The sequence below is a fragment of the Oncorhynchus keta genome, chromosome 2, assembly GCF_023373465.1.
Source record: "Oncorhynchus keta strain PuntledgeMale-10-30-2019 chromosome 2, Oket_V2, whole genome shotgun sequence".
Taxonomy (NCBI): Eukaryota; Metazoa; Chordata; class Actinopteri; order Salmoniformes; family Salmonidae; genus Oncorhynchus; species Oncorhynchus keta.
The window spans coordinates 2,857,501-2,880,000 of record NC_068422.1 but is presented as its reverse complement, the minus strand read 5'-3'; the positions used below and the strand labels follow the sequence as shown (position 1 = coordinate 2,880,000).

At 43.7% G+C, this 22,500-nt stretch overlaps 2 protein-coding genes across 2 annotated transcripts in view; one reads left to right on the top strand and one right to left on the bottom strand.

Annotated features, from left to right (window-relative positions):
• Nucleotides 1–22,500, top strand: part of LOC127909421 (uncharacterized) — a 202,774-nt gene that overhangs the window by 32,688 nt on the left and 147,586 nt on the right. The gene's annotated exons all lie outside the window — the stretch shown is intronic.
• Nucleotides 1–22,500, bottom strand: part of LOC118378207 (integrin alpha-9-like) — a 185,405-nt gene that overhangs the window by 134,090 nt on the left and 28,815 nt on the right. Inside the window, 6 exon segments of the mRNA XM_052470796.1 lie at nucleotides 968–1,073; nucleotides 3,624–3,761; nucleotides 8,014–8,076; nucleotides 11,999–12,084; nucleotides 12,262–12,391; nucleotides 16,282–16,349. Of these exon segments, the coding sequence (XP_052326756.1) occupies nucleotides 968–1,073; nucleotides 3,624–3,761; nucleotides 8,014–8,076; nucleotides 11,999–12,084; nucleotides 12,262–12,391; nucleotides 16,282–16,349 (591 nt within the window).

Genomic DNA, 22,500 nt, shown 5'->3' with positions numbered 1-22,500 from the left:
TTGTAAAGTGACTGTTCTACTGGATGTCATAAGGTGAATGCACCAATTTGTAAGTCGCTCTGGATAAGAGCGTCTGCTAAATGACTTAAATGTAAATGTAATGTGTGTGCGTGTGCTATATCTGGGTGTGTGTGCTATATCTTGGTCTGTGTGTATGCTATATCTGTGTGTGTGTGTGCTATATCTGGGTGTGTGTGTGCTATATCTGTGTGTGTGTGTGTGTGTGTGTGTGTGTGTGTGTGTGTGTGTGTGTGTGTGTGTGTGTGTGTGTGTGTGTGTGTGTGTGTGTGTGTGTGTGTGTGTGTGTGTGCTATATCTGTGTGTGTGTGTGTTATATCTGTGTGTGTGTGTGTTTGTGTGTGTGTGTGTGTGCTATATCTGTGTGTGTGTGTGCTATATCTGGGTGTGTGTGCTATATCTTGGTCTGTGTGCTATATCTGGGTCTGTGTGTGTGTGCTATATCTGTGTGTGTGTGCTATATCTGGGTGTGTGTGCTATATCTGGGTGTGTGTGCTATATCTGTGTGTGTGTGTGTGTGTGTGTGTGTGTGTGTGTGTGTGTGTGTGTGTGTGTGTGTGTGTGTGTGTGTGTGTGTGTGTGTGTGTGTGCTATATCTGTGTGTGTGTGTGTTTGTGTGTGTGTGTGTGTGTGCTATATCTGTGTGTGTGTGTGCTATATCTGGGTGTGTGTGCTATATCTTGGTCTGTGTGCTATATCTGGGTCTGTGTGTGTGTGCTATATCTGTGTGTGTGTGCTATATCTGGGTGTGTGTGCTATATCTGGGTGTGTGTGTGTGCTAACATTGTCGACTAGACCACTTCTCATGAAAATAATGTAATATTCATGAGTGTGTCATCGAGAAGTTTGGTATTTGTACAACAATGGTGGAGGTTGGAGGAGTAGACACATTTTCATAAGCAAACATTCTATACTTGACAACACAGTGAGTTAGTTGAGAGACACTTACCTTGGTACCCATCGTCATCAATGTCTCCGATTGCAGTGATGCACTCTCCAAAGTGTGCACTGTAGGCATTATCACCATTTAAGAGTCCTGCTTCCTCCATCACACCCTGCAATTAGAGTCAGACAGGGGTATGGTTATGACGTTACACTGGGGAACGGTTATTACGTGAATCAACCCATAACTAAAGGGGAATGGTTATGACATGACACAACCCTTTCCTTTAAAGGGCAATTGTTATTATAATATTTTTTTATTTATTTAACAACAAATTCTTATTTACAATGATGGCCTACACCGGTGAAACCCGGATGATGCTGGGCCAATTGTGCGCCGCCCTATGGGACTCCCAATCATGGACGGTTGTGATACAGCCTGGATTCGAACCAGGGTATCAGTAGTGATGCCTCTAGCGCTGAGATGCAGTGCCTTAGACTACTGCACCACTCGGGAGCCTAACTTAAATACATTCATATTTTTCACTAAAAACTCAACTGACCAAACTCACCGTAAGAACCTCAAAGACTAGCTAGTTACAACATCCTAATGATAACTCACCGTAAGAACCTCAAAGACTAGCTAGTTACAACATCCTAATGATAACTCACCGTAAGAACCTCAAAGACTCGCTGGTTACAACATCCTAATGATAACTCACCGTAAGAACCTCCAAGACAAGCTAGTTACAATATCCTAATGATAACTCACTGTAAGAACCTCCAAGACTAGCTAGTTACAACATCCTAATGATAACTCACCATAAGAACCTCAAAGACTAGCTAGTTACAACATCCTAATGATAACTCACCGTAAGAACCTCAAAGACTCGCTGGTTACAACATCCTAATGATAACTCACCGTAAGAACCTCAAAGACTAGCTAGTTACAACATCCTAATGATAACTCACCGTAAGAACCTCAAAGACTCGCTGGTTACAACATCCTAATGATAACTCACCGTAAGAACCTCCAAGACAAGCTAGTTACAATATCCTAATGATAACTCACTGTAAGAACCTCCAAGACTAGCTAGTTACAACATCCTAATGATAACTCACCGTAAGAACCTCCAAGACTAGCTAGTTACAACATCCTAATGATAACTGGCCCTGACCGGGGGTGTCCTCGGATGTGGCCACAGTGTCTCCTGACCCCTCCTGTCTCAGCCTCCAGTATTTATGCTGCAGTAGTTTATGTGTCGGGGGGCTAGGGTCAGTTTGTTATATCTGGAGTACTTATCCTGTCCTATTCGGTGTCCTGTGTGAATGTAAGTGTGCTCTCTCTAATTCTCTCTTTCTTTCTCTCTCTCGGAGGACCTGAGCCCTAGGACCATGCCTCAGGACTACCTGACATGATGACTCCTTGCTATTGCCAGTGCACCTGGCCGTGCTGCTGCTCCAGTTTCAACTGTTCTGCCTTATTATTATTGGACCATGCTGGTCATTTATGAACATTTGAACATCTTGGCCATGTTCTGTTATAATCTCCACCCGGCAGAGCCAGAAGAGGACTGGCCACCCCACATAGCCTGGTTCCTCTCCAGGTTTCTTCCTAGGTTTTGGCCTTTCTAGGGAGTTTTTCATAGCCACCGTGCTTCTACACCTGCATTGCTTGCTGTTTGGGGTTTTAGGCTGGGTTTCTGTACAGCACTTTGAGATATCAGCTGATGTATGAAGGGCTTTATAAATACATTTGATTTGATTTGATGTGATAACTCACCGTAAGAACCCCCAAGACTAGCTAGTTACAACATCCTAATGATAACTCACTGTAAGAACCCCCAAGACTAGCTAGTTACAACATCCTAATGATAACTCACTGTAAGAACCTCCAAGACTAGCTAGTTACAACATCCTAATGATAACTCACCGTAAGAACCTCCAAGACTAGCTAGTTACAACATCCTAATGATAACTCACCGTAAGAACCTCCAAGACTAGCTAGTTACAACATCCTAATGATAACTCACCGTAAGAACCTCCAAGACTAGCTAGTTACAACATCCTAATGATAACTCACCGTAAGAACCTCCAAGACTAGCTAGTTACAATATCCTAATGATAACTCACCGTAAGAACCTCCAAGACTAGCTAGTTACAATATCCTAATGATAACTCACCGTAAGAAGCTCCAAGACTAGCTAGTTACAACATCCTAATGATAACTCACCGTAAGAAGCTCCAAGACTAGCTAGTTACAACATCCTAATGATAACTCACCGTAAGAACCTCCAAGACTAGCTAGTTACAACATCCTAATGATACCTCACAAATAGAACAGGACCAAACACAGACAATCCCCACTTTTAATCAAATACCTTTCTTTAAGTTCGTAGCATTTGGTTAACCAGCTGGTCTGACATGGACAGATGAACAATCTATGGAGGTCATATAAACTCTTGCTGCACGCTATAGGCAGCCATGTTTACATACGGAGGGCTCGACACAGGTTGACTGGAGGACTAGAATATACTGTTCATTGCACATTTCTCATATTTTTCAGAAATCACATTTACAGAATTCCTAGCTGTAAGATTCCCTCCCTGGTCATTCTCTTCTGAATATCCTACAACTTCTGAACAACATGGGCCATTTCAGAAAGTTTATAACATTCTCAAACCCTATTCCCGTTCAAGCCAGATCTCAATCTTCCCACTCACGTTGCCTTTGCTGAGGTAGACAGAGACCTGTCCCTCGTCCCGTAGCGTGCTGTGCATGGGCGCTCCAACCAGCAGGTCTGACAGGCCGTCCCTGTTCAGGTCAACTCCACATAATGAGGAGCCAAAGTAAGAGCCCATCTGGAAAATAAAAAAGCACAGCCACACAGACAGACAGCATTGGGTCAGACATCACATCAGTGAAAATACATGACTTTGTATTTATCTTTTATATAATGTATAAAGCTATAGACGGACGTAGCACTGGTTAGTGGTTTCTTAGACAAACCCAGCACTGGTCAGATCACATAGTCAAGGACTGCTTTTCAACTAAAAATTAGTAATGGTGTTGATCTAGTATAATGTTGTATCTGTCATGTGAATTACGTGTGTATTTATTAGCCACAACTGAAGTTCCCACTGGGAAAAATATTCTCTCCTCTCCTCTCCTCTCCTCTCCTCTCCTCTCCTCTCCTCTCCTCTCCTCTCCTCTCCTCTCCTCTCCTCTCCTCTCCTCTCCTCTCCTCTCCTCTCCTCCTCTCATCTCCTCTCCTCTATTCATTGCCTAGGAGGTCTGCTTTTCTGCATGCCATCAAGATAGACATGCACTTTAGTTTCATCATCCTCTCCCTCCACAATCTGACTAGATTTAATTTCCCTTTCATATCTCGACCAACATTAACAGAATATTTACAAAACGTATCTTTATCTACCAAGATATACTTGTTATTTACGCTTAAAACCATGTGAATTGCCCTCCCTAGCTGTGTGGTTCATGGCCAGACGAGAGATGTGTCCCAAATGGCATGTCTTTCCCTATATAGTGTACTACTTTTGACCAAAGCCCATGGGCTGTTGTTTGGAATGCAGCCCACAGCCTCCTTCCCTCCCATTAGCTAACCACTGCTGCTCTCTAAACATTACATAGACAGCATAAACAGTGTGGTGCTCCTGAGAAAACAAAGAACTAGCAGCCTGCCATGCTACACCAGCTGAACTAGCAGCCTGCCATGCTTAATCTACACCTGCTATGAACTAGCATCCTGCCATGCTTAATCTACACCTGCTATGAACGAGCAGCCTACCATGCTTCTTCTACAACAGCTTTGAACTAGCAGCCTGCCATGCTATGAACTAACAGCCTACCATGCTTCTTCTACAACAGCTTTGAACTAGCAGCCTGCCATGCTATAAACTAGCAGCCTACCATGCTTCTTCTACAACAGCTTTGAACTAGCAGCCTGCCATGCTATAAACTAACAGCCTACCATGCTTCTTCTACAACAGCTTTGAACTAGCAGCCTGCCATGCTTCATCTACACCTGCTATGAACTAGCATCCTGCCATGCTTAATCTACACCTGTTATGAACTAGCAGCCTACCATGCTTCTTCTACAACAGCTATGAACTAGCAGCCCGCCATGCTTCATCTACACCTGCTATGAACTAGCAGCCTACCATGCTTCTTCTACAACAGCTTTGAACTAGCAGCCTGCCATGCTTCATCTACACCAGCTATGAACTAGCAACCTGCCATGCTTCATCTGCATCAGCTATGAACTAGCAGCCTGCCATGCTTCATCTACATCAGCTATGAACTAGCAGCCTGCCATGATTTATCTACACCTGCTATGAACTAGCATCCTGCCATACTTAATCTACACCTGCTATGAACGAGCAGCCTACCATGCTTCTTCTACAACAGCTTTGAACTAGCAGCCTGCCATGCTATGAACTAACAGCCTACCATGCTTCTTCTACAACAGCTTTGAACTAGCAGCCTGCCATGCTATAAACTAGCAGCCTACCATGCTTCTTCTACAACAGCTTTGAACTAGCAGCCTGCCATGCTATAAACTAGCAGCCTACCATGCTTCTTCTACAACAGCTTTGAACTAGCAGCCTGCCATGCTATGAACTAGCAGCCTGCCATGCTTCATCTACACCTGCTATGAACTAGCATCCTGCCATGCTTAATCTACACATGTTATGAACTAGCAGCCTACCATGCTTCTTCTACAACAGCTATGAACTAGCAGCCCGCCATGCTTCATCTACACCTGCTATGAACTAGCAGCCTGCCATGCTTCATCTACACCAGCTATGAACTAGCAACCTGCCATGCTTCATCTGCATCAGCTATGAACTAGCAGCCTGCCATGCTTCATCTACATCAGCTATGAACTAGCAGCCTGCCATGATTTATCTACACCTGCTATGAACTAGCAGCCTGCCATGCTTCATTTACATCAGCTATGCACTAGCAGCCTGCCATGCTTCATCTACATCAGCTATGAACTAGCAGCCTGCCATGCTATGAACTAGCAACCTGCCATGCTTCATCTACATCAGCTATGAACTAGCAACCTGCCATGCTTCATCTACATCAGCTATGAACTAGCAGCCTACCATGCTTCTTCGACAACAGCTTTGAACTAGCAACCTGCCATGCTTCATCTACATCAGCTATGAACTAGCAGCCTGCCATGCTTCATCTACACCTGCTATGAACTAGCATCCTGCCATGCTTAATCTACACATGTTATGAACTAGCAGCCTACCATGCTTCTTCTACAACAGCTATGAACTAGCAGCCCGCCATGCTTCATCTACACCTGCTATGAACTAGCAGCCTACCATGCTTCTTCTACAACAGCTTTGAACTAGCAGCCTGCCATGCTTCATCTACACCAGCTATGAACTAGCAACCTGCCATGCTTCATCTGCATCAGCTATGAACTAGCAGCCTGCCATGCTTCATCTACATCAGCTATGAACTAGCAGCCTGCCATGATTTATCTACACCTGCTATGAACTAGCAGCCTGCCATGCTTCATCTACATCAGCTATGAACTAGCAGCCTGCCATGCTATGAACTAGCAACCTGCCATGCTTCATCTACATCAGCTATGAACTAGCAACCTGCCATGCTTCATCTACATCAGCTATGAACTAGCAGCCTACCATGCTTCTTCTACAACAGCTTTGAACTAGCAACCTGCCATGCTTCATCTACATCAGCTATGAACTAGCAGCCTACCATGCTTCTTCTACAACAGCTATGAACTAGCAGCCTACCATGCTTCTTCTACAACAGCTTTGAACTAGCAACCTGCCATGCTTCATCTACATCAGCTATAAACTAGTAGCCTGCCATTCTTCATCTACACCAGCTATGAATTAGTAGCCTGCCATACTTAATTTACACCAGCTATGAACTAGTAGCCTGCCATTCTTCATTTACACCAGCTATGAACTAGTAGCCTGCCATGCTTCATCTACACCAGCTATGAACTAGTAGTCTGCCATACTTACTTTACACCAGCTATGAACTAGTAGCCTGCCATTCTTCATTTACACCAGCTATGAACTAGTAGCCTGCCATGCTTCATCTACATCAGCTATGAACTAGTAGCCTGCCATGCTTCATCTACACCAGCTATGAACTAGTAGCCTGCCATGCTTCATTTACACCAGCTATGAACTAGTAGCCTGCCATGCTTCATCTACACCAGCTATGAACTAGTAGCCTGCCATGCTTCATTTACACCAGCTATGAACTAGCAGTCTGCCATACTTAATTTACACCAGCTATGAACTAGTAGCCTGCCATTCTTCATTTACACCAGCTATGAACTAGTAGCCTGCCATGCTTCATCTACATCAGCTATGAACTAGTAGCCTGCCATGCTTCATCTACACCAGCTATGAACTAGTAGCCTGCCATGCTTCATTTACACCAGCTATGAACTAGTAGCCTGCCATGCTTCATCTACACCAGCTATGAACTAGTAGCCTGCCATGCTTCATCTATACCAGCTATGAACTAGCAGCCTACCATGCTTCATCTACACCAGCTATGAACTAGCAGCCTGCCATTCTTCATCTACACCAGCTATGAACTAGCAGCCTGCCATGCTTCATCTACACCAGCTATGAACTAGCAGCCTGCCATGCTTCATCTACATCAGCTATGTGTACTCTACAACACATGGGGCCTGTTTTCCCAGACCCAGATCAACATTAGAGAATCTCCATTGAGCATGCTTTTTAGAACAAGACAAGGCATGTGTCCATTATCACTCAAGTGTAGCCCTATGTTATTTCTGATAACAAAGAATGCTAACAGTTGCTTGAAGTGAACGGTAGTTCTTTGTTGCTCAGTTGGTAAAGCATGGTGCTTGTAATGCCAAGGTAGTGGGTTAGATTCCCGGGACCACCCATCTGTAAAATGTATTATGCATGACAAAGTCACTTTGGGTAAAAGTGTCTGCTAAATGGCATATATTAAGAGTGATTACTACCGACACACTGGTAAATAAACAACAATATGTCACTTATGTAGTAATGGTTAAAAAGCATAGTAGCTAACTGTGAACCTTCAGACACATACCATTGTCCCTGAGGCTTGAAAGATCTTCACCAAAGACACACCATTGATTCTGAAAATGTAAACCTGGAGGGAAAGGAGTCAACAGCGTTAACATACTGGTACGTTTCAGGTACACAGTACAGGTATGTACGTTAGAGGTACACAGTACAGGTATGTACATTAGAGGTACACAGTACAGGTATGTACGTTAGAGGTACACAGTACAGGTATGTACGTTAGAGGTACACAGTACAGGTATGTACGTTAGAGGTACACAGTACAGGTATGTACGTTAGAGGTACACAGTACAGGTATGTACGTTAGAGGTACTCAGTACAGGTATGTACATTAGAGGTACACAGTACAGGTATGTACGTTAGAGGTACTCAGTACAGGTATGTACATTAGAGGTACACAGGACAGGTATGTACGTTAGAGGTACTCAGTACAGGTATGTACGTTAGAGGTACACAGTACAGGTATGTACATTAGAGGTACACAGTACAGGTATGTACGTTAGAGGTACTCAGGACAGGTATGTACGTTAGAGGTACTCAGTACAGGTATGTACGTTAGAGGTACACAGTACAGGTATGTACATTAGAGGTACACAGTACAGGTATGTACGTTAGAGGTACACAGTACAGGTATGTACGTTAGAGGTACACAGTACAGGTATGTACATTAGAGGTACACAGTACAGGTATGTACGTTAGAGGTACACAGTACAGGTATGTACATTAGAGGTACTCAGGACAGGTATGTACATTAGAGGTACACAGTACAGGTATGTACATTAGAGGTACTCAGTACAGGTATGTACATTAGAGGTACTCAGGACAGGTATGTACGTTAGAGGTACACAGTACAGGTATGTATGTTACAGGTACACAGGACAAGTATGTACATTAGAGGTACTCAGTACAGGTATGTACATTAGAGGTACTCAGTACAGGTATGTACGTTAGAGGTACACAGTACAGGTATGTATGTTACAGGTACACAGGACAAGTATGTACATTTCAGGTACACAGGACAAGTATGTACGTTTCAGGTACTCAGTACAGGTATGTACGTTAGAGGTACACAGTACAGGTATGTATGTTACAGGTACACAGGACAAGTATGTACGTTTCAGGTACACAGTACAGGTATGTACGTTAGAGGTACACAGTACAGGTATGTATGTTACAGGTACACAGGACAAGTATGTACATTTCAGGTACACAGGACAAGTATGTACGTTTCAGGTACTCAGTACAGGTATGTACGTTAGAGGTACACAGTACAGGTATGTATGTTACAGGTACACAGGACAAGTATGTACATTTCAGGTACACAGGACAAGTATGTACGTTTCAGGTACACAGGACAAGTATGTACGTTTCAGGTACTCAGTACAGGTATGTACGTTAGAGGTACACAGTACAGGTATGTACGTTAGAGGTACACAGGACAAGTATGTACATTTCAGGTACACAGGACAAGTATGTACGTTAGAGGTACACAGTACAGGTATGTATGTTACAGGTACACAGGACAAGTATGTACATTAGAGGTACACAGTACAGGTATGTACGTTAGAGGTACACAGGACAGGTATGTACGTTAGAGGTACACAGGACAGGTATGTACGTTTCAGGTACACAGGACAGGTATGTACGTTAGAGGTACACAGTACAGGTATGTACATTAGAGGTACTCAGTACAGGTATGTACGTTTCAGGTACACAGTACAGGTATGTACGTTAGAGGTACACAGTACAGGTATGTACATTAGAGGTACTCAGTACAGGTATGTACGTTAGAGGTACACAGGACAGGTATGTACGTTAGAGGTACACAGGACAAGTATGTACGTTAGAGGTACACAGGACAGGTATGTACATTAGAAGTACACAGTACAGGTATGTACATTAGAGGTACACAGTACAGGTATGTATGTTACAGGTACACAGGACAAGTATGTACATTTCAGGTACACAGGACAAGTATGTACGTTTCAGGTACACAGGACAAGTATGTACGTTTCAGGTACTCAGTACAGGTATGTACGTTAGAGGTACACAGTACAGGTATGTACGTTAGAGGTACACAGGACAAGTATGTACATTTCAGGTACACAGGACAAGTATGTACGTTAGAGGTACACAGGACAAGTATGTACGTTAGAGGTACACAGGACAAGTATGTACGTTAGTGGTACACAGGACAAGTATGTACGTTAGAGGTACACAGTACAGGTATGTACGTTAGAGGTACACAGTACAGGTATGTATGTTACAGGTACTCAGTACAGGTATGTATGTTACAGGTACACAGGACTAGTATGTACATTAGAGGTACACAGTACTGGTACGTACATTACAGGTACTCAGTACAGGTATGTATGTTACAGGTACACAGGACAAGTATGTACGTTAGAGGTACACAGGACAAGTATGTACGTTAGAGGTACACAGTACAGGTATGTACATTAGAGGTACTCAGTACAGGTATGTACGTTAGAGGTACACAGGACAAGTATGTACGTTAGAGGTACACAGTACAGGTATGTATGTTACAGGTACTCAGTACAGGTATGCATGTTACAGGTACTCAGTACAGGTATGTACATTAGAGGTACACAGTACAAGTATGTACGTTAGAGGTACACAGGACAAGTATGTACGTTAGAGGTACACAGTACAGGTATGTACGTTAGAGGTACACAGTACAGGTATGTACGTTAGAGGTACACAGGACAGGTATGCACGTTAGAGGTACACAGTACAGGTATGTACGTTAGAGGTACACAGTACAGGTATGTACGTTAGAGGTACACAGTACAGGTATGTACGTTAGAGGTACACAGGACAAGTATGTACGTTAGAGGTACACAGTACAGGTATGTACGTTAGAGGTACACAGTACAGGTATGTACGTTAGAGGTACACAGGACAAGTATGTACGTTAGAGGTACACAGTACAGGTATGTACATTAGAGGTACACAGTACAGGTATGTACGTTAGAGGTACACAGGACAAGTATGTACGTTAGAGGTACACAGTACAGGTATGTACGTTAGAGGTACACAGTACAGGTATGTACGTTAGAGGTACACAGTACAGGTATGTACGTTAGAGGTACACAGGACAAGTATGTACGTTAAAGGTACACAGTACAGGTATGTATGTTACAGGTACTCAGTACAGGTATGTATGTTACAGGTACACAGGACAAGTATGTACGTTAGAGGTACACAGTACTGGTACGTACATTACAGGTACTCAGTACAGGTATGTATGTTACAGGTACACAGGACAAGTATGTACGTTAGAGGTACACAGGACAGGTATGTACATTAGAGGTACACAGTACAAGTATGTACGTTAGAGGTACACAGGACAAGTATGTACGTTAGAGGTACACAGTACAGGTATGTATGTTACAGGTACTCAGTACAGGTATGTACGTTAGAGGTACACAGGACAAGTATGTACGTTAGAGGTACACAGTACAGGTATGTACGTTAGAGGTACACAGTACAGGTATGTACGTTAGAGGTACACAGTACAGGTATGTACGTTAGAGGTACACAGTACAAGTATGTACGTTAGAGGTACACAGGACAAGTATGTACGTTAGAGGTATACAGTACAGGTATGTATGTTACAGGTACACAGTACAGGTATGTACGTTAGAGGTACACAGTACAGGTATGTATGTTACAGGTACTCAGTACAGGTATGTATGTTACAGGTACACAGGACAGGTATGTATGTTACAGGTACTCAGTACAGGTATGTATGTTACAGGTACACAGGACAGGTATGCATGTTACAGGTACACAGGACAGGTATGTACATTACAGGTACTCAGTACAGGTATGTATGTTACAGGTACTCAGTACAGGTATGTACATTACAGGTACACAGGACAGGTATGTACATTACAGGTACTCAGTACAGGTATGTACCACACCAATGCAATAACACAACAAAGGTATAACATTCCAGTACATACTTTCCCCTCTCCACTGTGTTGTGGAGCTCCTGCAGCCACATCTACGATGTTAGGAGAGGAGAAGTGTCCAGTAGTCACGGCATAACCTGTAAAGTGTTGGTCAAACCGACAGACAGAGTTGGTCAAATGTGATAATTCACTGTTGCTCTTTGGTAGTATATGCCGTGTTACTGTAAAGCCTTACTTGTCAAACGGTTGATGTAAAAAAAAGCTGTATATGAATGTGATTGATTGAGTAAACTAATCAAAGACAGGATACATACCTAGATAACTGTATCTGTGTGAGTCAATGTCTTCTTTGTTGGGGTTGTAGAAGGTGTTGGAGGTCAGGTTGTAGACCTTAACTGTTCCTGTCCAGTAGTATGATCCTGGAGCTCCCATCACCACCAGCTCCTGATATGACCACAAACACACCATATTGACTCCCTGTCTCTCACAAAGTCGACCCAACGAAGTCACAATACATCAGAAAGAGAGACAGAGAGACAGAGAGTAGACTGTTCAGCAATTAACTTAAGTGAAAATACTGGATCACACATTAATGGATTGGCAAGACTTTACATTTGTATTTGTATTTATTATGGATCTCCATTAGCTGCACTCTTCCTGAGGTCCAGCAAAATTATGGGAGTTTATACAATTTTAAAACATTACAATAAATTCACAACACACTGTGTGCCCTCAGGCCCCTACTCCACCACTACCACATATCTACAGTACTAAATCCATGTGTATGTATAGCGTGTGTGTGTGTGTGTGTGTGTGTGTCAGTAACTTGATGTGGAATAGAGTTCCATGTCATCATGGCTCTATGTAGTACTGTGTGCCTCCCATAGTCTGTTCTGAACTTGGGGACTGTGAAGAGACCTCGGAGCTGTGTTCCAGTAGTTTAGACAGACAGCTCGGTGCATTCAACATTTCAATACCTATTACAAATAAAAGTAGTAACGTAGTTAATCTCCCCTCCCCTTTCAGCCAGGAGAGATTGACATGCATATTATTAATATTAGCTCTCTGTGTACATCCAAGGGCCAGCCGTGCTACTCTGTTCTGAACCAATTGCATTTTTTTTTGTTCTTTGATGGCCCTTGTGCACACAACTGAACAGTAGTCAAGGTGCGATAAAACTAGGGCCTGTAGGACCTGCCTTGTTGATAGTGTTGTTAAGAAGGCAGAGCAGCGCTTTATTATGGACAGACTTCTCCCCATCTTAGCTACTACTGCATCAATATATTTTGATCATGACTGTTTACAATCTAGTGTTACTCCAAGCAGTTTAGTCATATCAACTTGTTCAATGTACACGTTCTTTATTACAAGATATAGTTGAGGTTTAGGTTTTAGTGAGTGTTTTGTTCCAAATACAATGTTTTTAGATTTAGAAATACTGCAGCTCTTTGTTGAGTGTTGACTCATTTCAGTCACTGTAGTGTTGAGTCATTCACATACATAGAAACTCTGGCTTTACTCAAATGTCGTTAGTAAAACATTTAAAAAGCAAGGGGCCTAAACAGCTACCCTGGGGAATTCCTGATTCTAACTGGATTATATTTGATACACTTCCATTAAAGAACACCCTCTGTGTTCTGTTAGACAAGTTACTCTTTATCCACACTACAGGCGTAAAGCAATAACACATCCATTTTTCCAGCAGCAGACTATGATCGATAATGTCAAAAGCTGCACTGAAGTCTAACAAGACAGCCCCCACAATCATTTTATCATCAATTTGTGTAAGTGCTGTGCTTGTTGAATGTCCTTCTCTATAAGCATGCTGAAATTCTGTTGTCAATTTGTTTTCTGTAAAATAGCACTGGTCAAATACACTTTTTTCCAGAAGTTTACTAAGGGTTGGTAACAGGCTGATTGGTCAGCTATTTGAGCCAATAAAGGGGGCTTTACTATTCTTGGGTAGCGGAATGACTTTAGCTTCCCTCCAGGCCTGAGGGAACACACTCTCTTTTTAGGCTTAAATTGAAGGTGTGGCAAATAGGAGTGTTTAGTTTTAGTTTAGTTTATTAATTCAACCATTTTAAAAAACAAGCACACATAAAACTTGAAAAAACCATACATGCACATGAATAAAATCATTGAGGATAACACACAATAAAGTCTGGGACTTATTCCCATTGTGGCATTATCCTCAGTAATTTTCCATCTAGATTGTCAGACCCTGGTGGCTTGTCATTGTTGATAGACAACAATAATGCTTTTCACCTCTTCCACACTGACTTTACAGAATTCAAAAGTAATCCTTGTCTTTCATGATTTGGTCCAATATACCTGGATGTGTAGTGTCAGAGTTTGTTGCTGGCATGTCATCCTTAAGTTTGCTTATCTTGCCAATGAAAAAGTCATTAAATCAGTTTGCAATATCAGTGGGCTTTGTGAAAAATGAGCCATCTGATTCAATGAATGGAGCCGAGTTGGCTTTTTTACCCCAAAATGTATATTTAAGGTGCCCCAAAGCTTTTTGGAAGTCTGGATGTGTTAGTGTGTCTGGTGTGTATCTGGTGTGTCCGGTGTATGTCTGGTGTGTCCGGTGTATGTCTGGTGTGTCCGGTGTATGTCTGGTGTGTCCGGTGTGCGTCTGGTGTGTCCGGTGTATGTCTGGTGTGTCCGGTGTGCGTCTGGTGTGTCCGGTGTGCGTCTGGTGTGTCCGGTGTGCGTCTGGTGTGTCCAGTGTGCGTCTGGTGTGTCCGGTGTATGTCTGGTGTGTCCGGTGTGCGTCCGGTGTGTCCGGTGTGCGTCTGGTGTGTCCGGTGTATGTCTGGTGTGTCCGGTGTGCGTCCGGTGTGTCCGGTGTGCGTCCGGTGTGTCCGGTGTGCGTCTGGTGTGCATCTGGTATGTCCGGTGTATGTCTGGTGCATCCGGTGTGCGTCTGGTGCGTCCGGTGTGCGTCTGGTGTGTCCGGTGTGCGTCTGGTGTGTCCGGTGTGCGTCTGGTGTGTCCGGTGTGCATCTGGTGTGTCCGGTGTGCGTCTGGTGTGCATCTGGTGTGTCCGGTGTATGTCTGGTGTGTCCGGTGTGCGTCTGGTGTGTCCGGTGTGCGTCTGGTGTGTCCGGTGTATGTCTGGTGCATCCGGTGTGCATCTGGTGTGTCCGGTGTGTGGTGTGCGTGTAAGGTGTATGTCTGGTGTGTGTCCAGTGTGTGTCCAGTGTGTGTCTAGTGTGTGGTGTGCGTCTGGTGTGTGTGTGGTGTGTGTCTGATGTGTGGTGTGCATGTCCGGTGTGTGTCCGGTGTGTGTCCGGTGTGTGGTGTGCATCTGGTGTGCGTGTGGTATGTGTCTGGTGTGTGGTGTGCGTCTGGTGTGTGTGTGGTATGTGTCTGGTGTGTGCCCGTCCGGTGTGCATCTGGTGTGTGTCTGGTGTGTGTCTGGTGTGTGTTGTGTGCATCTGGTCAGGCTGTGTGTGTGGTGTGCGTCTGGTGTGCGTGTGTATGTGTGTCTGTCTGGTGTGTGTCTGGTGTGTGTTTGTGTCTGGTGTGTGTTTGTGTCTGGTGTGTGTTTGTGTCTGGTGTTTGTGTGTGTGTGTGTCTGGTATGTGTGGTGTGTGTGTGCATCTGGTGTGTGTGTGTGTGTGTGTGTGTGTGTGTGTGTGTGTGTGTGTGTGTGTGTGTGTGTGTGTGTGTGTGTGTGTGTGTGTGTCTGTTGTGTGTCTGGTGTATGGTTGTGTCTGGTGTGTGTGTGCGTCTGGTGTGTGTGCGTCTGGTGTGTGTGTGTGTGGTGTGTCTGGTGTGTGTCTGTTGAGTGGTGTGCGTCTGGCGTGGCGTGTGTCTGATGTGTGTGTGTGTGGTGTGTGTCTGTGTGTGTGTGGTGTGTGTCTGTGTGTGTGGTGTGCATCTGGTGTGTGTGTGTGTGTGTGTGTGTGTGTGTGTGTGTGTGTGTGTGTGTGTGTGTGTGTGTGTGTGTGTGTGTGTGTGTGTGTGTGTGTGTGTGTGTGTGTGTCTGTGTGTGTGTGTCTGTGTGTGTGTGTGTGATGTTTGTCTGGTGTGTGATGTTTGTCTGGTGTGTGATGTTTGTCTGGTGTGTGTGTGTGCGTCTGGTGTGTGTGTGTGCATCTGGTGTGTGTGTGTGCGTCTGGTGTGTGTGGTGTGTCCGATGTGCGTCTGGTGTGTGTGTGTCTGGTGTGGTGTGTGTGTGTGTGTGCTCATGTGTTTTCTCTAACATTAAAAGGTATCCCAGACTGAAAGAGCAGCCTGAGATAACAGCAACACAAACAGAGCAGTACCACATGTATTAGAGGAAGAGAAGAGATGAACATGGAGAATGCACTGCCACTGACCTCAGTAAAAACGCCTGCTATCCCCGCTTGGCACGAGCCGTGCTCTTCCCCATACTTCTGCTTATAGTCTGCAAAGAAAAAACAAACCACAAATGACTTTGCTGTGTACCTGAGCCAGCATTTATACTCCACTTCTCCCTGCATTCCATATGGAGCTAGACAACGTCTTCAGCGCAGGCCAAGTAATAATCTGGAAACTGGGGGAAGAAAGTTTGGTTACGTCCCACATGGCACCTTATTCCCTGTATAGTGCACTACTTTTGACCAGGGCCGTATGGGATCCCCATGGGCCCTGATCAAAAGTAGTGCACTATATAAGGGATAGGGTTCCAATTGGAATGCATTAAAACTGCAGAGTCTGCAGAGTCTGCCTCTACGGGGTGGGGGGCACTCTGCCTCTATGGGGGAGGCGAGCACTCTGCCTCTATGGGGGAGGCGAGCACTCTGTCTCTATGGGGGGGGAGCTCTGTGCCTCCACGGGGGGGAGCACTCTGCCTCCACGGGGGGGAGCACTCTGCCTCTATGGGGTGGGAAGGAGAACTATGCCTCTATGGGGTGGGGAGGAGAACTATGCCTCTATGTGGTGGGGAGGAGAACTCTGCCTCTATGGGGTGGGGAGGAGAACTCTGCCTCTATGGGGTGGGGAGGAGAACTCTGCCTCTATGGGGGAGGCGAGCACTCTGCCTCTATGGGAGAGGCGAGCACTCTGCCTCTATGGGGGAGGCGAGCACTCTGCCTCTATGGGGGAGGCGAGCACTCTGCCTCTATGGGGGGGAGCTCTGTGCCTCCACGGGGGGGGAGCACTCTGCCTCCACGGGGGGGAGCACTCTGCCTCCACGGGGGGGAGCACTCTGCCTCTATGGGGTGGGGAGGAGAACTCTGCCTCTATGGGGTGGGGAGGAGAGCTCTGCCTCTATGGGGTGGGGAGGAGAACTCTGCCTCTATGGGGTGGGGAGGAGAACTCTGCCTCTATGGGGTGGGGAGGAGAACTCTGCCTCTATGGGGTGGGGAGGAGAACTCTGCCTCTATGGGGTGGGGAGGAGAACTCTGCCTCTATGGGGTGGGGAGGAGAACTCTGCCTCTATGGGGTGGGGAGGAGAACTCTGCCTCTATGGGGTGGGGAGGAGAACTCTGCCTCTATGGGGTGGGGAGGAGAACTCTGCCTCTATGGGGGAGAGGAGAACCCTTCCTCTTGGGGGGGAGGAGAACTCTGCCCCTTGGGGGGGAGGAGAACTCTGCCCCTTGGGGGGGGGAGAAGAACTCTGCCTCTTGGGGGGAGGAGAATTCTGCCTCTTGGGGGAGGAGAATTCTGCCTCTTGGGGGAGGAGAATTCTGCCTCTCAGGTGGGGGGGTATATGTGAGTTTATGTGTTTCTGTGTGTGTGTTTCTGTGTGTGTGTTTCTATGTATGTGTGTGTGTGTGTGTGTTTCTGTGTATGTGTTTCTGTGTATGTGTTTGTGTGTGAGTTTCTGTATCTGTGTCTCTGTTTGTTTCTCTGTGTGTGTTTCTGTGTCTGTGTTTCTGTGTCAAGTGTGTGTGTTTCTGTGTCAGTGTGTGTGTTTCTGTGTCAGTGTGTGTGTTCCTGTGTCAGTGTGTGTGTTTCTGTGTCGGTGTGTGTATGTCAGTGTGTGTGTGTGTGTGTGTGTCAGTGTGTGTGTTTCTGTGTCAGTGTGTGTGTTTCTGTGTGTGTGTTTCTGTGTGTGTGTGTGTGTGTGTGTGTGTGTGTGTGTGTGTGTGTGTGTGTGTGTGTGTGTGTGTGTGTGTGTGTGTGTGTGTGTGTGTGTGTGTGTGTGTGTGTGTGTGTGTGTGTGTGCCTAGTTGCTTGGCAGGAGTTGCTCCGTGCGATTGGCGGCAAGTGCAGAAAGGAAGACACTAAAAAAAGCTCCCTTGAAAGAGGAACTCACTTGGCTGAATCAAAACAAATCATTTAATTAAATCATGTACTGAGTTCCAAATGGCACATCATTCCCTATATAGTGCACTACTTTTGGGACGTAGGTCATGATACTTGTATAGGAAATGCTTTTCTATAGATCCTTTTTCAAACCACCTTCATTGTGTTAGAATGTACAAGGCCTATAAATTACTTGGAGGGCAGAGAAACCTGACAGTGGACCAATTTAATAAACAGATTTTTATTTAATTTAATTAGGCAAATCAGTTAAGAACAAATTCTTATTTACAATAACGGCCTAGAAATAGTGGGTTAACTGCCTTGTTCAGGGGCAGAACCACAGATTTGTACCTTGTCAGCTCGGGGATTCGATATAGGTGAGTAGGTAATGCATACTCTACAGCCTATAGTATTGTATCTGGGGCCATATTCACAAAGAGTCTCAGAGTAGGAGTGCTGATCTAGGATCAGTTCTGCCTTTTAGATAATAATGAATATCCAAGATTACCACTCCTACCACTCCTACTCTGAGACCCTATTTGAAAATGGGCCCCAGTTGAAAATGGGCCTCTCACTACCAGGACGTCATTGTAAATATGAATATTGTTCCTGATTCGACTGGTTAAAAAAAGTTTCATAAATTAATAAATTCAGTCTGCAAATATTCTTAAACGCCTTGAAAAACACCAGGCCAATAGTGTTTTCAACACAGTTTCCTAAAGAAAACATTTGTGAGGGAATCAAGGGCGAAATTAGGGGGTAGATATTGGAGGGGACAAATAATTGCATTTCCTGCAAATCTACATAGTTTGACATGACTTATTATGCGTCTCTTGAGGGGTATATGGATGGATGGGTATTTTCAAACGTGGAAAACAGTTAACTTCCTGAATTTCAACACATTTGAAAAATGTACCGTTTTAAAATGCTATTCTACACACTGTCATGAGTCAGACATATTTTTGCACTTTTAAAGCACATTTTCTGCAATTTTACACATTTTCCCATGGGACAGAGATAAACATTTGCTTGTTTAAAATCTCATCTCATGCTATTCTTAACATTTTGTCATGAGGATGAGAGAATGGTGTAGTTTTAAAGTAAACAGTTAGGGGAATATCTCACTTTTAAAAGTTCATATTCTGTTAACTCATACCCCCAAATAATGCTATTGACTCATCCTATACTCGTATGTAGCCAAAGCATAAATTGGGGGGAAAAACTATTCAAAAACCCCATCTCAAACAGAACATTTAAAAAATGCTTGCTATTTCCTTATAGACAATGATGTCATCCTCCTGAGGTATACGCCCACACCATTCCAACACAGAAAAGCTGATTTTTAACATTAATTAAAGGTTATATTTCATAGAAATCTGTAATCACTGGACAGGTACTTTAAAGGTTGATGTTTGTGCAAAAACGCACAAATAGCAGCTTAACAGCTTGAAACTGTATAACTCAGGGGTGGGCAATTCCAGTTCTCGAGGGCCTGATTGGTCTCACAGTTTGCCCCAGCCCCAGCTAACACACCTGACTCCAATAATCATCTAATCATGATCTTCAGTTTAGAATGCAATCTGATTAAATCAGCTGTGTTTGCTAGGGATGGAGAAAGAGTGTGAGACCAATCAGACCCTGGAGGAGTGGAGCTGCCCACCCACCCCTGGCATAACTGATCAATGCACCATCATTCCAGCCTATTTATTGCTTAAAACCCACAAATAGATGAATAAGATATTTGGATACAGAAGTGCCATTTCTTACCAATCTCTACAGCTTCCATTCAATCCTGTGAAATGACGTCAACACATACTGGAGGAGTTACTGGCTAGCTTCAAATGGCTATGTTCCCCCATCCCCGTGGCAATTTAGTCTATGGAGGGAATACACATTCCTACATCTCTACCTCAATTAGCTGGACCTAAACACTAGCTAGGTTTCAATCCAAATTGGCTACAGATTGTCATGCGAATACTCTAAAAACTGCATAAAACAATATATTCCTACCAGAGATGTTTCCATCTAATTGACTTGTTGCAGATAAAAGGCTGTGTGTGATGATGTAGTGCACATATAAATACCTTTGCGGTTAAATTCCAGCATAACTTATAAAAAGTCACAAGTTAAACGGGCAAGCAAGATTATGTCAAACGGCAGCTAAGCATCGATCATCATGTCACCAGAATAAGACCCTCAATATTTATTGGAAAAGAGCATCAAGTTCGTCACCTTGCACTTTCACCACCCTGTGAAGTTCATCAGAACATATTTCATCTGTAGCCTAATAAACTGTATGCTTTCCTGAGTTGTAGTGGCATGACCTTACAACTTCATTCACTTGACTTCAAGTTTACTTCAATATGATGTTTATTATATCAATATTTGCACATAAAAGCGTCCAACGTTTCTTGCATAATTAATTTTACAGATACAAAAAGATCCCACCTTGTCGAGCTTATTTTGTTTTGACGACATTTGGAAAGTTCACAGAAAAATGTTCTGTTTCCATTAGTCCTGTCGTCATGACAATTTTTATCCGGCATGTACTTTACTCGTATAAAACGTTTGGATGGAAACCTGGTTAGTGTGTGGAATATTTTATCCTTTAGCAGCATAGCGAAGTGTGTGTGTGTCCTTGGAATCTCCAGGTGTTGGGTCCTGCAAGACTGAGCTCATATTTCTCTCTTGAGTTTGAGTTTGAGAGAGAACATTTCAAGGCTCTTACGGTGCCTGATAGCCTTGTGTGTGTGTGCAAGTCTATAACTCATTGTGAGACCTGGAGAGAACGTGTGTAAATAAAATCCCTGCACTGTCTAACCCGGGGCCGAGGGTATACACAGCATGTACACACACAGATTAGGATGTACACACACAGTTTAAACACACAAGCCCTCTCCCCCTTATCCTCCTTATAAACTCAGTAAACTTCAGTCTGTATCTCTGTCTATATGTTGTGTTCATTGTGAGCTGAAGGAAGAATTCCATTGAAAGTTACTGTGCAGTAACCATGACATTAATGTCTGTTTGTATGAAGCCATTCATGCACAGTGCCTTCACAAAGTATTCACACCCATTGACTTTTTTGTGTTACAAAGTGGGATTGAAATGGATTTAATTATCATTTTTTGTCAATAACCTACACAAAATAATCTGTAATGTCAAGCGGAAGAAAATATTCTAACATTTGTAAAAATTTTAAATTTAAAAAGAAACACAAAAAATAAAACACTAATATATATTGATCATATAAGTATTCAACCAACTAAGCCAATACATTTACAAATTTAAATTTAAAATCCAGAGCTTACAAATGATCATATAAGTATTCAACCAACTAAGCCAATACATGTTAGATCTACCTTTGGCAGAAATTCCAGCTGTGAGTCTTTCTGCGTAAGTCACTAAGAGCTTTTACACACCTGGACAATATTTGCACTTTATTCTTTTAAAAATTTGTCAAGGTGGTTGTTGTTCTTTGCTAGACAGCCATTTTCAAGTCTTGACATAGATTTTCATGTATATTTAAGTTCAAGCTGTAACTATGCCCCTCATGAACATTCAATGTCATCTTGGTTAGCAACTCCAGTGCATATCTGGCCTTGTGATTTAGGTTATCGTCCTCCTGAAAGGTAAACTTGTCTCCAGTGTCTGTTGGAAAGCAGACTGAATCGGATTTTCATCTAGGATTTTGCATGTGCTTAGCTCTATTCTGTTTATTTTTATCATAAACTCTAGTCCTTGCAAATGACAAGCATACCAATAACATGATGCAGCACCACCATGCTTGAAAATATGTAGAGTGGTACTCAGTAGCGTGTTGTATTGGGTTTGCAACAAACATAGGTAGATTTCTTTACCACATTTTTTTTGCAGTTTTAGATTCATGCCTTATTGTAAACCGGATGCATATTTTTGTTCTGTACAAGCATATTCAATGTCTGCTTCTTTCATTTATCCCTGTCCACCAATAGATGGCCTAATTTATTTTGTATTTTTTATTGAATATTAAAAATATAATCTAACTGCAATGAAGACACTCAACATTACATTCAGCAATCTATCAGACTCCCATGGAGAGTGACCCACAGGAGCAACCAGGGTCAAGGACACGTTGGCAGATCTCACACCAAGTCAAATCAGAGCCCGAACCAGCGACGTATCGGCCAAAGCTCCCAACTACCAGGCCACCAACCATCCAAGATCCCCCCCCAACAGTTCCCAGAGAGCTGCCCCTCCACCATCCGAGACTAATGTAATGATCAGAGTTTGATGTAAGTTTGTCATTCAAAGTAACTTTAAAAAAAAATGTGTTGTTATTTTTG